At 36.7% G+C, this 17,278-nt stretch overlaps 1 protein-coding gene across 2 annotated transcripts; it reads left to right on the top strand.

Annotated features, from left to right (window-relative positions):
- Positions 1 to 5,067: 5,067 nt before the first annotated feature.
- Positions 5,068 to 16,954, top strand: SETD3_1 (Histone-lysine N-methyltransferase setd3). Of its 2 annotated transcripts, none has more exons than XM_051219208.1 (12): positions 5,068 to 5,321; positions 5,361 to 5,591; positions 5,625 to 5,738; positions 5,770 to 5,850; positions 5,888 to 6,008; positions 9,219 to 9,333; positions 12,673 to 12,747; positions 13,448 to 13,547; positions 14,649 to 14,715; positions 15,433 to 15,515; positions 15,663 to 15,832; positions 16,308 to 16,954. In XM_051219208.1, exons 3-12 carry the CDS (start codon positions 5,660 to 5,662, stop codon positions 16,488 to 16,490), a joined length of 1,074 nt encoding a protein of 357 aa, XP_051068072.1. In that variant the 5' UTR covers positions 5,068 to 5,321; positions 5,361 to 5,591; positions 5,625 to 5,659; the 3' UTR covers positions 16,491 to 16,954. The 2 variants fall into 2 exon arrangements, with proteins under 2 accessions (XP_051068072.1, XP_051068073.1); XM_051219207.1 differs by having other exon boundaries at positions 5,081 to 5,321; positions 5,354 to 5,591.
- The last annotated feature ends 324 nt before the right edge of the window (positions 16,955 to 17,278 follow it).

Below are 17,278 nucleotides of genomic sequence, written 5' to 3' on the forward strand. Positions count from 1 at the left end.
TCAGCTGCTCACCGTATCGTGTGACTTCGAATTTGGCTTGTCCGTCGCACCTATCCGTCTTACTCGAGTAACCCCCAAATCATTCGACACTGCTTATCTACGGTAATGATCAACAACTTTGTTTGCAAAGACTTGAAATATTTAGACATCAGACGTCAAACTGTTTGTTCCGGAACAAGAAAATTAAGCTTATTCATTTTCAACTGAGTCGAAGCACACTCCATACAGCTTGTCTGTATTGATCAAATCACTAAACTAGGCTGAAAACAAAGAGAAGCAAAAATAAGACAAGCACGATGAATTTTTTTAACATTGCCACTATGAAGAAGGTTGCAAGAGCATGAAGACTGACGTGGATGTAAAGGCTCTTACCTACTAGTTTCAGAAAACAATGTTCATTGTGCAGATATCGTGCATTTTGTAGCTGTTTTAATATTGAATATCTAACATGTGAACTTTTGTGTTTCCAAATATTCAGTCTCACTTTGCGTTACAATAACATGTCTCGTTTGTAAACCAATGCACACATGTAAATTTTCAGAAACATTCATCTGTCATCTACTTTGGTCTATAGATTATCAACGTGGTCGATTTTAGTCGAATGACTGAGGGCTTATTCGAGTTATGCAGGACTGGTGTGACGAACCAGCTCACTTCGAATTCACACCTAGCAGTCAGCATCTAACGTGGATTGACCTTTCGACGTATCAAAACACTATGTCTGCTTTAACTACCGTATAACACAAAGGATGTTAGTATGGAAATATAATACTTAGCAAAAGTACAGAGAAGATAGTGAGAACACCACCGGATTGGCCAGTCTACGGCATACAATTAACTGATGCGCGTTGGTTGTCCTTGGTCTTGACGAGGATCGATTATCTGTTCGATATTCAGCAGCCCGATTGCCTGATGATTTGGCTGGTACTCTGTGACATTTCGTCGGCTCTGCAGATCAATTATCTGGCAGTCTTAGTTCTGCACGTGTTATATTCCTTAATGTCGTCCATTTCCTTAGTTAATAAATGTAAGATATTCTTATATACATGCTTGTTATTGAAAATCTTTTCTTTTTTCCCAAACTTTCAGATCAACATGCCTTCTGATTATACATCCTCTTAAGTACTGGACGACAAATAATTCTTTTAATGATTTCTACCTTACAGTGGGTAGACGCTGACAAGGTCTCCATGACTGTTGAAACATTGAGAGGTGACAATCAATAAATGTAACTGCTGAATCCTCGAAAGGCTTTTGTCAAAAACAATAGCGAATTTTCAACGGTTTTGCTTGAACTATTCGTTAATACTGCCAATGAATTGAATATACACGTCGCAACAATTTGATCATTTACAAAAAACCCTGAGATGATATGGAATAGGAGTGGATAAAAAGCAATTGTAAACATTAATTTTAGCAAATCATTTCTCTCGGTTTGCCTTTGAACTTATTGAATCCATTTACATAACCATACTTTTCAACCAACTGGTCATATCTAAAAGAAATCCACTCGATGTCTGCTAAACAAATGTCATCTGAAAGTCTCAAATGTGCAGGAATGTCAAGATTTAGCCTGTGAAAATACTTTTCAATTGGTTGTTTATTGTAGCGGCTATTAAATCCCCAAAATAAATAGCTCTGTACGTTTTCGACATTGGATACTGACCACATTACTTTTAATGGACTCACCTAGCTGAAGGCGCTCGGTCATGCATCCGCACCAGATCACGAGTGGGAACGCCGTGCTCAACAACCCCTGCAATCGCTAGCCAGATAAGATCAGACGATCCTCGATATATTGATAGCATATCAAATATATCTTCGAAACTCCTCGCTTCTGTCTCTTGATTTCACTTGGTGGGTACGCTTCATATTAGGTGTTACTGCTTAAAGCGTTGTCAAATTCCGAATACCCGTGTCATCTTCATTGGTGAGACCGACGTGATCTGGTACACCAAATTGCAAACTGTGAGTCTGTTCCTTTTTGGGTTTCTATATATCATTGACTTATTTTAATTTTTTATACATTGTGATATTTTTTCCTGTTTTTGGATATATGTATATATATTTCCCTCGTTCATTCTCGTACTTCATATTTCACCATGACTAAACAGACACCTAAGGTACTTCAGTTAAAGACTATGTCACCACCTTCGTTCTAACTAATGCCCTTCTGGCCAGACAACATTGAAGCTGACTTCTACGAGCATGGTGTGATTGACACACGTGCACAATTCCTCGCAGTAGTTAGGGCACTACCGCGGGAATTCAACAGGTATGTTTTTCGTGCCTTGAGGTAACCCTCGTGCTATTGATAGAAGAAACCAGACAAGTAGTGAATAGGTCTTTATTCCGATGTTCGCTCAGTCACAGTGGAGCGTGGGGTTATTTAATTAGACAAAAAAGCCTCTCAACATTCAATATAAGATAATAGGAAATATAACGCTTATACAAAATAAGTAAGTGCATAAATATTTGAACTATATTGTTTTGGCATATGCTTGGTTGTTTGGGGTCAACTCTTAACCAACCAACCTAAGCTGTTACATGTTTACTAGTGATGTTTCTGAACCTTACGAAACAGTGAAACGTTCTATCCTTAAACGCAGAGACCTAACCGATAGACAAAGGTAAGACCAACTCCTTATTAAAACATAGACCTGCAACACGGTTCTGCGACGGACATGTTGCAAAGGATGAGAGGGGGTATCGGCCAAAGGACCTTCGATGATGGCCTATTTAAACAACTTTTCTGATCCAGATTTCCTTAACAGGTGCAAACTGTGCTAGTCTAGTTTCACAACAACGCCTTAGACAAGCTGGCTGCATCTGCCGACCGCATTTTAGAAATCACCAAATCTTCTAATACCAAGGTTTTTCCAGTCAAAGAAAAGCCTCAAACGACCCAGAATGACACTACAGGGTGATGTCATACACTTACACGTTATCTTAAGTTTCGTAACGAACGTAAACGGTCACACACCCCTCGAAGAAGCACTTCACGTAAGCGATCTGTCTCTAGTCTACGAGAGACTGATAACCCCGACTGGTGCTAGTATCATAACCAGTATGGAAAGTCTCCCAGAAATTGCAGAAAACCCTGCAATTTTCCCAACTCCAAACCGACCGATACAATAAACGATACGGGAAACTTCGAAGCCGGCACGCGTTAACGGCAACCGTAGCCGGCGAACATAGCCGTCTGTTGTACGTCACAGATGTGACAACGAGAGTTCGCTACCTCGTCGACACTGGCGCAGAAGTTCGCGTTCTCTCAGCGAATTCTAACGACCGGCTTCACTAATCGGTTTTAAACTTACAGGCGGGAAACGGAAAGCCTATCGCCACATACGGTAAAAGGAGTTTATCTTAACGTGGGTTTACGCAAACCCATTCACTGGATCTTCGTTGTTGCAGATGTTTCTACGCCAATCATTGGTATAGACCTCCTACAACACCACAATCTGCTAATCGATACGCGCAAACGGGGGCTAGTAGACGGAAACACAAATTTATTTGTTTGCGTAACTTCTTTTTCTGGTTGCAGATTATCCCCTGTCACAATCATGCATACGATAGACCCACTTTATCAACCACTACTCAATAAGTATCCTGGGATACACCAGACGCAACCGAAATTACCGTGTGTAACCAGCAACGTTACACATCACACCACGACTATAGGACCACCTGTATTCTTTAAAGCACGTCGACTGGCCCCCGAAAAGCTGACGTTGGCGAAAAACGAATTCGATCACATTATAGACTTAGGTATCACAAGACCGTCAAACAGCCCATGGGCATCTCTGTTGCACATGGTCTCAAAAAATGGCAGCAACGATTGGCGTCCAACTGGTGACTATCGGCGATTGAATGCAAAAAACATTCACGGTCGTTACCCGTTGCCTCACATTCACAATTTGACAGCTACCTTGAAAGGTACAACTGTCTTTTCGAAAATCGACTTGGTTAAAGCGTATAACCAAATCCCTATGGCTACTGACGACATACCGAAAACAGCTATCATAACTCCCTTCGGACTCTATGAACTTTTGCGAATGCCTTTCAGTCTACGAAATGCTGCTCAAACATTCCGAAGATTCATAGACGACGTTTTTCGAGGTCTCAACTTCGTAGATGCGTATGTTGACGACTGCCTAATCGCAAATCCGGACAGAGAAACACATCTCAAGCATCTGGATCTTGTTTTCGAACGACCACAAAAACATGGCATAACTGTGAACGTTCAGAAATGCCAATTCGGAACCGACTCATTAAACCTCCTTAGGACACACTATAGATGCTCGGGGCATTCGACCCCTTAGAACCAAAGTGGCGGCAATTCTGGATTACCAGAACCGACCAACGTCAAGCAATTACGAACGTTTAACGGCCTCGTAAGTTTCTATAGACGTTTCATACCGAAATGCGCGTTACTTATGAAACCTCTTACCGACCAACTTCGTGGAAATACGGAATCTATTAATTTGAACGACACTGCACGAAAAGCATTCTCCACAGTTAAAGAACTGATCGCTAAAGCAACAAGGCTTGCACATCAGGACACTGAAGCACCCATTAACATCGCAGTAGACGCATCCGACTCAGCAATCGGAGGAGTCTTACAATAATGGGTTAAACACTTATAGCTGAACGGTTTTGCTGGCCTGGTATGAATAAAGACGTGAGGGAGTGGGCACACTCCTGACCAATAATTTGAAGTATTTAATGAGATTACATTAAAGCTAGAAAGGCCATACACAAAAATATACATACATTTACCCACAGTAACAATCTGGACACTGAGGGCTTCTGAAACCCTATTATGTTCGTAAGGAGCAGGCTAGTAAAAATAAGAAAACAAGAAAAAATAGTGGTGAGCAAGACCACATGAATATATTAAATTCACGTGTAAAATAACAAACTATCAATCACCAGGACCACTGCAGTCGTAGGAACAATTTAAATCACGAGAGGTACTGGAAATTGGAAGCTGCTGCCAAACATCAGAAACCTAGATTAAAAATATCAACTACCTTTATTGGATTTTCAAGGACATCGTATATTGGACAACGTACTCAACTAGGAATTATGCGTTACTGTCGGCCTGAGTGGGATGTGTAGGGCAAATAAATACAGTAAGAGTTTACGTCAGGTGCGTGAGAAGACATCATCACTTGCAGCAAAACTTATGGAAAGTAGGATCTAGCTTTTTTTCTATTTCTTAGGATGCTTGAACTCGACAATAACCTCCGCCAATGCAATAGAGATTATTAAAGCATTGCAGTCTCTAACTTCTGAAATTATTTCTATCCAGAAGGGTAAGCGGTTTCAATGGATTATGCATGTTCAGAACATAGCTATGTGTCTAAATTGATGAAGTCTTGTGAGAGGAGAAAGAAAGACCTGGAGAATTTTCTTCCATGTGATAATTATACGGTTCACTGGTTCGAAAAATATGGGTTTGGACTCACTGCCTCCGTTCCTGTTAAGGTAATACTGGAAGCTTTTATACCTTTAGGAGGGTCAACAATTAATCAGGTTGCCTAGGCGGGCCGTGCTCTCTGTAGAAGATTCATCAACACGTCTGAGTATGTTTTATCTTCCAGTATTTAATCTGTTAGGAGAGTTTATAGCACAAGATAACCTGGCATCGAGTATGGAGAATGTTGCACTTTGTTTGTGCTTATTGCGTGAACTGTACCAAGGAGACAAATCAACATGGAGAGATTATATAAGTAAAATGTTTCACAATAAATTAGTGTACAGAAACATTGCCTTTTGAGTATTCTACATTTCTGTATATGGACGTTGTGGATCTTTGCCTCTTGAAGGGATCGCCAGTTCTAGGTAATATGAATGCTTGACCTTTGACATCGCTTTTCAGAAAAAATTGTTTCAAACTATTTGTTCATTTGTCGCCAATACGCTTACTTTTGCTGTCGCTTCATTAATAACCCAACGGTCTTTGATATCCCGGATCTCGTCTTTTGTTTCGATGATTATAGGTCAGTGAACGCAATGTTTAATTTGTTTGTTTATTTACAACATATGTTTTGATGTTTAAGTGAGATATACTCTAAGCTACTATTACAATATTGTGCCCCTCTCAAATGGGTATTTTTGTTGTTTCATCAATTGTTTCTCGTTTCTGCCTGTGGTTGTGAATGTTTATCAGATATTGTGAGTTAAGTATACGTAGTTATCATGGTCTTTCTTGTACATATAATCCAAAGCATTTCAAAAATACGGCCTTCGTATGCCAAAGGTGTTTTACTTGTTTGTTGAAAAATAAAACTGATTAGCTACAAAAAGATAATTTGTCCGTAAACTCCAGTCAAAACCTACAAAGGTCACCTAACTTAATGAGCGAAGTGTTTCCATAGGACCAAGTCATTAAAGAAATAAACCGGATTAAGTTGTGGGACAGATTGTAGTTTCTAGTGTGATTACAAACACCTTATGTGTTATCGACTATGCACTTGTCGAAGTCATATATGGCCATCAATTCCCTGGAATTCACAGCATATCTTGTCTTAGAAAATCGTTTGGTGATATGATAAAGATGTAGATAGGTAATCCAGAATGCTGCACAAAAAAGTTCATTAAAGTCTGTACGGGTTTCGACGTTGAGACGAATGTAAATGAGAGCAGTCGACCTAATTCCAAAGTGAGTATCACAATGAAATTTTCGTAAATTGACGGAAAATGTATCAAAGAGTTATCCAGCCTCCGGATGCCCTGATACGGCTGAAAGTGAGGAGAGTCAGCTCTCTCCCTCGAAATGCTCTCACATAGCCACGTGTTTACAAGCACTGTCAGAGAAGTCTTACTCAATGCCTTCTCGCGTTGCGGGTGTTCTTTCCAAAATTGAGAGGACGGAAAGCGAATGTCTGGCGCTTTGACCGTGTCGGTTGATACGGAAGATCCACCTAGAAGAGTTGAAAAACCCTGATTCCAAACCATTGGTGTACATGGGCTTCAAGCTCCTAAGTAAACAAATGTCGTTTGAACCTGTTGTTAATCACCAGCTACCACGGAACTGCGTCTCCTTACGTTGCTCCCCTGCGTTGTGGATCAGGCCTTTATGTCAAAGACTCCAGGTTTGGCCCTCTAAGAAAACACCTGCTTCGGTCTGTGCACCTGGGCAGTAAAACAGCCCGCACATAAATCAAGTGATTTGTATGGCGCATATGTATTCGGTGTCTCCTTGTATTAATGTTTAAATAATAATAATACCAACTAGTATCTATCTGTAGTCAAGGAATCCTAACTTCATGGTTCATACAAGAAGCATATACTAGAATGCATAGATTAGACCGACTTTTCACTCCGTAAATTACCACTATTTTTTATTCTGGTCCTATTATTTTACCAATCAATATTACACCTTAGGATATGTTGCTTGACATAAGTCGCAATCGACTTTCTTCTCGTTCCCATTTAACCGAACAACTAGTCCTCCCTATGCAAGACGTTCAAACTCACAATTGTTCTCCTTGTCAGTTACATTAAATCAGTTCAATCTGCCGGAGTAATTCACTTTCGCATTTTCAATATAGATGAATGAAGTTGTAAGAGTGTTTCTTAATGTAGTTAAGATACACTTGACACCATCAATGTATCGTTCGATTCTGTTAATCAGTAGGTTCTATAGCAGTATCTGTCATTGAAAAGCGTATGAAAGTATATTAACTTTGTACGGGCTCTCTACGTGAAAACTACCGGTTGGGTTCAAGCTTATGGCGAACTGCCATGGGAATCGATTACTTCAAGTGGTATTGGTCAAGATTATCCGCTTTCTCTATTTTTATCTTACGTTTTCGCAGAAATTCTTTTAGATAACACTCATCGTCTGACTTTCCAAGAATCGAACCTCCAGGAAAAATTTTTTGATTTAGAATATTCAGATGATATAGTTCTGTTTGAGGAAACCGCTGACAAAATGCGTTCTTTTGATCACTTTAAGCAACAATACGAGGATGTTTAAGCTGCATTTCTCTGCTTTCACATGCAAAATATCGTTCAAAATCAGTTTATATCAAACCCTGATTTTATGATAGAGTTAAGTAGTTGAATGTCTATAATTTCATTTATCTTGGTAATCTCATCAGTCCTGGTGGTTTGTTGTTTGACGAAATCTCCTTACGAATTCGGAAAGCCTGGTTAAATGTTGCTAACTTGCATCACTTGTTGCGTAGGCGAGATATCCACCAGTCATCTCGACGAGTTTGCTGAGTAGCAGTTCGCTCCGTTCTACTTGGTGGCTATGAAAAGTGGCCTTTGAAAGTGAAGAATATTCGTAGGTTACACTATTATTCGATTATACGTATCACCGAATCATAGCTCATATATTTTTGGACCATCGCGTTAGAAATTCTGAGATTAGACAATACTGCATAAGGATTGCGAGTCGATTGACTTCGTACTGAGTCTGTATCGACTAGAATCGTTAAGACATGTGCTCATTTTGTTTCTTGATTTTTTACGTTGTATATTGAACACTGAGTTGCAACTAACGTTAAGTAACTTAATAGTTATAGGAATTATTAATATTTATGTAGCCGAGTGTATCCACACCGACGAAAAGCAGTTTTCAGTCTAGCTTTGTGAGTGCATCACACAGTCTGTTGCACACAGCTAGTTATTATATATCTTCCACGTAGGATATTTTCAAGTTTCTATGTTGATGATAGATTCGGTCGATTAGTCATCCATAAGCGAAGTAGAATCTGGCATATTTGTTCTTCTACCTAAGATTCCACACCATATCAGCCCAATGAGGACAAATCGAAATGTATGCAAGATTTAAGAGGTTTTTGTAATACTAGTGGTACAAAGACTGAATTTGTCTGAAAACATTTTATGGTGTTTAACTACAATGTATTTATCTCCCTGTACATTATGAATAATACAATAGTTTTCCTTCTCCAACTCATGTGTTCAGTTAGAATTGAGCGTTACTAATCTGAACATTTTAACTACCAAAGGTTTTTCATCATAAAAAATGTTAATTCTTCCATGAGTCTGTATTAATAATGTAATTCGTTTGATAGGTACATATTGAAATCATTACGAGCTTCTGATGTTTTAGGTATCGATGGTGTAACCTGCAGCTTTTCATGCATGTCTTGTCAAACTTTACTCTATGACTTCAGTACGATACTGCTTCCAGTGCTATCCCAACTATTTGATGTTTTTTCATTATTTTTATCTAGATGGGCTGTGTCAACAGTAATGAGTAGGAGCAATTACATACCACACCTTAACGGAAGAGATAAAATTATGTGTCTTATCCCGGTTTGGGATATGATGAATCATAAATCCGGTCGTGTAAGTCAGTAAACTGTACTTGATAAAATCTTGTTCAATGTTGCTTTAAGCAGTGGAAGTATTCCAATTTAGTATGGTATAATGAATTCCAGGACTTTCCAGTGCGTACTCTAGTAGTCTCAACCGTTGCTGCTACCTTGACGTGGTGCTCGGGCATACTAATCGTGATAAGCCAATCGAGTTATACTGGCTGGAACAGTTGTTGCTCAAGGTCCTACCATGCCAGAAAGGTTGGTTGAAGAGTGGTAAAACTTAAAGCAGCAAACCGAAGGTCCGAGGGCGAAGTTGTAATGCTGACTGTACAGAGGTGTAACGGCAGTAAGGTGTTTCCTTCAGACAACCAGCATAACAGCGATAGTGCCTTCCCACAAGGGATGGTGGGTCTAGAAAAGGTCGATCCTAGTGATGCACGTCTTGTCTTATTCCACGAATATCCGTCTCCATCGGTAAGGTTTCAACAAGTATAGAGCTAACACGAAAATTATTCACAAAAAGGTCGTGCGTGACTGGCCTACAGCTGTTGTCCCTTGGATACTACGGTCACGCTCTCAGGTCACTAAGACTGCCCGTAACCCAATTTACTTTTCAGGAATCTCTAGAAGAAATCTTCCATGGTGTGAGCAACTGGGAAGTGATAACCAACCTCATATCTAACAGCACATAAGACCACTGTTCATAATCAAGTTCCTTCTTCAACTCTTATAATTCCTTCTAACTCAGCTATCAACTCTAAACTCCCCCCTCAAGTGTCACCATGGCCAACGATTCCAGTGTGCGAAATACTGTCTCAACTCTACTATAACCTTTCTCCAAACTACACATTGGAACCTTCAATGTACGCATCCTACTTCAAATCGCTCAGCAGGTCTACTTGGCTAAAACCTTAAAATCTCGTACGATTGATGTATGCTGTTTCTCCGAAACACGCATATATGGTCCTAGTGTAGTTATTCACTTGACCTCACTTCGCCAAAACAGAGAGCTGACGAGATACACCTTCCGTTAATCTGGCAACCGGATGGCTAGTTCTCGTACACTGGAAGGTGTAGGCATAGCACTGATTAGGAGGGCAAAACATGCATTATTAGAATGGATCCCTTATAACAGTCACCTATGTGCTGTTCGGCCAAACTGCTCCGTAAGAACTCGGAAGCATAGAGACACACACCGTTACCTTTTTGTTGTTTCTACTTATGCTTCCATTGATTGCAGCCTGGTTGAAGTGAATCAAGAATTTTGCAGAAAGCTTTTTTTAGTTTTACAGCTCAGCAAACAGATAATCGTGACCGTCAGCTTCAACTGTGTTCAGACAATATTTTATTTCTGACCAGTATAAAGAGAGACATCGTCTAAGATGGCGACCCCCTGCACCAAATGGACGATGCATTCAAATAGACCATGTTACCATCAGTCAGAATTGGAGAGGCTCGGTAGAAGACTGCCTATCCTTCTGGAATACATGTTTAGACTCTGATCATGCTCTAATACGAGTATGCATTTGCATGCGCTTCATTGGACACAGAAAAGCCACATTAAAAAGACCCATCAGAGTTGATCTCAGACGTGACAAAGCAAAAGACGATTTCCAGGAACAACTGAAGTCATACTTGGGCCATTTTAAAAATGAGGCTGACCCAGGTGTTGCTTGTTGCGGCTGTAGGTAACACAAGACAGCTCTTCAGATTAATAAAAGAAACTTGAAATAATAAGTGTAAGTGGAGCAATCTCGGAAAAAGACGACACTTTTGTGCTCTCAATCCCGACGTTTAGAACGATGGGCGGAACATTTTAAGGAGCAGTTCAGCTGCTGTGCAGCTACCCACTATTTCCAAACAACCCGGATGAAACATCGAAATAGACCCCCAACTCTAATTGAAGTTCAAAAAGTAATAGCTAGTCTGAAAAGAGGAAGAGCAGCTGGTTCGAATGAATTAACTCCAGAGATCTTTAAAGATGGCAGTCGTTTTAATTGTCAAGTTGACTGATATTTTAGCTAAAATCTGGAAACTATGTAATCCCACGTGACTGGTTACAATCACTGACCGTCCTAATATATATATATATATATATCCAGCATTAACTCAGTGAAACTTTTATAATCATCCCATTATCTATCGTATTTAGTTTGTAATTCCTCACCATCCGAAAGACTAGATTATATTACCTCAGTCCTCGTGATGGTTTTACTGCATGATTCTTTTCCGGGCTTTTGAGGAAAGACTTCTGTGTCGCAGAGAGTGCTGAAGGCAGTTAGCAAGATGTGTGGTGAATCTTTCGAGGTCATAATATGGTTGTGGATAGACATCTAAAGTCATGCAAACTCCTGGCAGGTGTTATTTTATCAGACTCTAACCATCCCCTTCACTCTTATCTTTCTCCTTGTATATCTTCTGGTAGAACGAGACGTAATTACATTAAAGTCCGTGCACGCAAGCAAAAGTATAAGAGTTCTATAATACCTTATCTAGCAAATATACTCTGTGAAGAACAGGTTGTTAGAGTTGACCTAGTCAATAGCCTGCATTCTTAACATGTCTCAAATTTGAAAATTTGTACGGTTTTTCGGTGTTTTTTTAAACCTTTTTTGTCTTTGTTACTGTTTTTTGCGTAAGTAACTTGTTGAAATACCTTGTGCTGAGAATTCTATATTGTACCAAAATATAATATTGAATAAAGCCATTCAATAAAAAAGGTTTACCGGTTATTATCTCTCTAGTCTGACACCAATTCCCGTTCCAAGGAATAATCAACGGGTTTTTATATAGTGTGATGTAAGCCACTTTTCACTCCATATTTATGAACTATCAATATTCTTCGTTTTCATAATAGTTATCGTTTTATGACCTTTTATGAAAAGAGGCTTAGTGACATTTAGCAACAGCCTTGCTTTGATAAAACCTTTTACTGTTTAAAACAATTTTCCCTAACGCAGTTACATCTTTTTTCTCTTGCTCACAATCCTGCAAGTCATATCATTTTCTAATTTGTTACCGTCACCACCCATATTTTTGTTAGTTTTTGACTAGTTGGACACTATTCACAGGAACCTCTGGTCCTAATTCTTGGCTTGTTGGTACCCGTTAGCAAGTCATATTTTCAATCTTTACTGAGCTGGTGCTTTTCCATATAACTCAAATCTGTGTCTTCTAGTGTCACATATATGTCTACTGATTTTCTAAATTTGTGTGCCAACTTTAGTCAATTCATTTTTGTATTGAATGGCACGTTGTTTATCTATGATCTGCTTTAAAGTGAATTTCGCTAATGATTACTGATACTTCCTAGTGTATTCACATACGTTTTGTGTATAGATTTTATTGTCTTCATTTTTTTATTTAGGTTACAACACACTATTATCCTGAAGTAGATGAATTAATATTCTGTACAATGGAGGCATACAAACCTGGTGATCAGGTACATTTTTTTGTCTCAGAGCTGTATTTTTATAAGTTAATAAGTCTGGAACGTTTCCTGTCTAATTATAAGTTCACTTTAAGATGATAAACAATAAACTAGCATCCTAGTGTTTATTTTATTGTGCAGATCAAAACTCACAATAAGTCCACTATTTTGGAAATATAATTTGTGGTCTTGTAACACTAATGCAAATTTTTAATATAACTCAACAGCTAAATATAGATACGTATACCCGACTTTGAGTTATGCTTCTCATGTGAGGATTATTGATACCATACCTATTCTTGCAAATCAAATTAATGTGCATAAACCACTGACTTATTGTCAAACATTAACTTGCTAATTAGTTTCCAACTTATAATGGTAAATAGAGTTAATTTACAGTGCAATATATATGGAAACCGCTCAGCTGATGACTGTTCTTCAATCTTTTCATAGCGTAATACGGAAAACATAAGACCAAACTACCTCAGGAATTTTTCTTTCAAGATCGGACGATTTATTGAATAAAAAATTCTTCCCACGTTCTAAACTTGTAGGCCTTTGTCGTGCCACGAAATTATTACCTTACTGGAATAATTCCGTACTAAAAATGATGTTTATTTGTTTATTTTGTGTCAGCAATTACATTAATTAATTAATGAGGGTAGTTTCTCCTATTTCTTTATTTTTCACACTTCCCTGTTTATATATTTAGATATTTATGGACTACGGAAACCGTTCAAATGAAGATTTTTTCATGTTCTCTGGTTTTATACCTCATGTTAATCTGAACAATAAGTTGACAATAACTCTAGGCAAGTTATCATTTTGATACATCAGTTTTACCTGTAAAAAAATTCGTGCTTATTAGCAGTTGTAATTACTTTTTTTCATGTACCTCGTACTAAATCTGTTTGGATCAAATCATCGTATCCTATGTTACTATGGTAAAATTGATCCAAGAAATGCATATCTCATTGATATTCAATTACAATAAATGTGGTATACTAGTGGCTAAAGCATTCACTTGCCAACTAATAGGCTTTAGATTTTAACTACAATTCACTTTGATTTGACAAGTTTGATAATATCACTAATGCTTACACTTGAAGTGTTCCTTAAAGTCGGGTACATGAAACTGTACTTGGCAAATGAGTTACATTATTTATTACTAAAGGACTCTCTCGTTAATTAGTTTTCATCTGTTCTCCGTTTTCATATTGTTCATTACATTACACTGAACAATTATAATATGGATATGGATAAAATTGTTTGTTATTTACCATAAGTTTGAGCATCCGGCCAGTATCTTAACCCTTACAAAAATTTTCTGTAGCACATATATATTTTTTTGCCCCCTTATATCAATGGCTGTATGTATAAATAATAATAAGACATTATTGAAAATACAAAACGAGTTTAAGTAAATATCTCTTCTACTCACAGTGACTGGAAACATAACCATATGAACTGTTAAGTCACAATATTTCTGTATAATGGAACTGATACTGGCCATTAATATTATGGTGTATAACTTTCCTAGATTGGTATTGTGAACTTGAAATTGGCCGAACATGCTTCATCATTCAAATAAGTTCAATAGATCAAGTATTGAAGGTTTATTTTTTTACAAAGTGTTTATATTAGGCAAAAGTTATTCAAGTCAAAAGATGTCACAATAGTTTTCAGATCTTTCCTTTAACATTCAGTGGCTATATAAACTTACCATTGAATAGATGTCAACTGTAAGTTTTTAATAACATTTATTCGACAGTAAGATAAATATATTTTTTCCTATTATTTACATAAATCATAAAGTTGTATGGTGTTATAATTGGTTAGGTAAAATACACTATTTTCTTTCTTCCTATCCTCTGTTTTATTCATTGTTATAACATTCTGTTCTATTCTTCAAGGTATCAGTTCTTCCGATTCTCTGGCATTAACACGTAAACAATTATTACAATCTTTTGGCTTAAATGTGTAAGTCACAAACTGAGGTTTTTTTAATGCTGCATAGTCGTATAAATTCATTTTATAATTTATCAATGATGCCTAACATACTTGATTTAAAACGTGTCAACAAAACTAAATGTTTATTGAACTCTCTGAAAAGAAAATGAAAACTATTTATTTATGTGATATTACTAACCGAGTTCCTTTTACAGCTGTCACTATTTCAGCTTACTGTATGTTTATTTTGAATGTCATATAACAAGGATTCGACAAACCCATTATTGATGATAGGCTACTGTAACATGTACAACCCTATAATTCGTAACACATGAAGTTGAATTTCATTGTTAACACTTTAAAGTTATTGACATACTTAAAAATCATATATTAAGTATGGGCTTATATGTTTGGCTTTGAAATGCATTACTTGTGTAATTGTGATACTCCCAGCCTAATCAAATTAATGTGTGTATAGCCAGGGTTAGCACACCTAACCTAGTGTTTGAAAGTCAGTCAAAGCTATAATTGAATATAAATTTACAAGTTACGTGATCATTTCCCATTACAGTTTGATTCCATACAGAGATGAAAATCTTTTCGAGGTAGAGCCAAGTATTTTTTAAGATATAATACTTAATTCTCAGTCATATATAATACAACACATATGTAAGACTATTCATTCTTACATATGGTTATATTAAACTTGCTTAAAGTTCCGTTTCACTCTATTTTTTTTTGTTTTAGTCCATTGAAGTGTGATTTGCGTGGTGATATTGAATCCATGACAGAATTCCTCATATTTTCACGTATTTTTTCTATGGACAAAGGTTAGCGCTATCATCTATTCTCTCCTCATAATAATATCTGCCAATATATTACTTTTATTTATAATAAACTACGATAACCTTTTTCCGTTGTATGTCAATTTACATATTCATACTCGTCTTCATCTTTTTTTCTTCTATACATTGCAGATGAACTTAATAAATATCTAGTAGACTCTAAATCGAATCACACAATAATGAAACTTCAGTTGAGTAGTTTTGAGTTTAATAAAGAAATTGCCTGCGAACACAAAGCATTAAGTTTTATGATTAATCGCCTAAAATTATTAATTGCTGCGTATGGGACTTTACTGTTAGAGGTTAGTTTATTCTCAGTTTTCTGAAGATTGATTATTCATAATAAGTGGATGTTTTGGTGTTGATGTAAAAAAAAACAGTTGTTCTAGTGTGTATCGTTTAAATTCTTGTTGTTTTGTTACTGATTTTCCACATAAATCATAATTATGAATCGAGTTAACAGTGAATATACTGGACAATTTCATCTCGCCGTAATAATGGGATATGGCAGTGTACATACATACCAGGTTCTATGTTGAGACTGATCAACTGACCAACCGGTTATGATTATTCGGTTGACCCTTCATCTTATCGATATGGTAATTTGATATAATTCGCACTTGAGATATCTATGGAGATCTGTTAATCATTTGGGTTCTAAAGATATTTTTATGTTATTTTTACCATTCTATTTGGATTATATTTAAAAATCACGACATAACATATAAATGACTTAGTTTGACTTGATTAAAATTTTTCTCTCACTTGTCTATGTAGGATACTCCTGAATGGAATCAGTTAACGTTAATTCAACAGAATTGTGAACGTCTTAAACATCATGAAGTTAATATTTTACGTTCTAGCATTGAAAACATTCAAAATATCTTGGATAATACTTACAACGTCATCAATAATAACTTACTATCTGTCTCTATTAACCGTAACAGTGGAAATGTATGATTTTTCCCCTTTGTTTGAGTTAGTTATAATTTCTAAAGCGATTCATGACTATAATTCTATGTAATTTGCTTGGCTTTTTTTCACATATTCATAGTAGACAAATTCTGTTTTTTTTTAATAAGATAATTTTCCCTTCACTTATTTTACAATGTTTAAGTAGGTTATAATACCCGCTGTAGCTAATTTGAAGCATTTGTTATCTTATATCACTATCTCCTGGTGAATCCTCTTTTGCTTCACTTTTTCTTTCTATATTTTATCTTCTCGTTTGAACACTTTTTTTCAATGTACTTTTTATCTCCGTCGATTTTATAACCATTTTATACTTTTATTGTAGATAAAATTAGAACGTTTCTTAAATTGTTATTGTAACGTAAATTGTCTTCTTTATCCAATCCTCCTTTAAACATATTCAGATATGTGCAAGCTTTTGTAAAATAAAATAAATTATACATAAATCTGCATTTCTGTTGTTTTTTGAATTATTTTAAAGTAAAAATAGTTTATTTTATTGTTGTTCCATCTTATCAAATAGTTGTGTCTCATACGTTATTAATTAGTGAATATTATTACACCATTTAGTTAGTAAATTCAAACCTATTTAAGGCAACTAACTAGAAATGTTTATATATTGACCAAGTATTCAATTGTAAGTAAATCATGTCATGTCTCAACAGTTGGACTAATATAATGCATAGGGTTGTTGGTCCGTTTAATCTGGTAGTCGCATTACGTCTTAATCGGTAGACGTCGACCACCCAACATGACTCACTGATCATTTAGTATAA

This window comes from Schistosoma haematobium, chromosome 2 (genome assembly GCF_000699445.3).
Source record: "Schistosoma haematobium chromosome 2, whole genome shotgun sequence".
Taxonomy (NCBI): Eukaryota; Metazoa; Platyhelminthes; class Trematoda; order Strigeidida; family Schistosomatidae; genus Schistosoma; species Schistosoma haematobium.

What these genes read in the sequence shown, in the direction of transcription:
- SETD3_1 (XM_051219208.1), top strand. Translation starts at nt 5,660, where the DNA reads ATGGAGAATGTTGCACTTTGTTTGTGCTTATTGCGTGAACTGTACCAA. An exon ending in TTTTGTTTCGATGATTATAG is followed by an intron (nt 6,009 to 9,218) that starts GTCAGTGAACGC and finishes ATTTTTATCTAG; the next exon opens with ATGGGCTGTGTCAACAGTAA. An exon ending in TATTTTTTCTATGGACAAAG is followed by an intron (nt 15,516 to 15,662) that starts GTTAGCGCTATC and finishes TATACATTGCAG; the next exon opens with ATGAACTTAATAAATATCTA.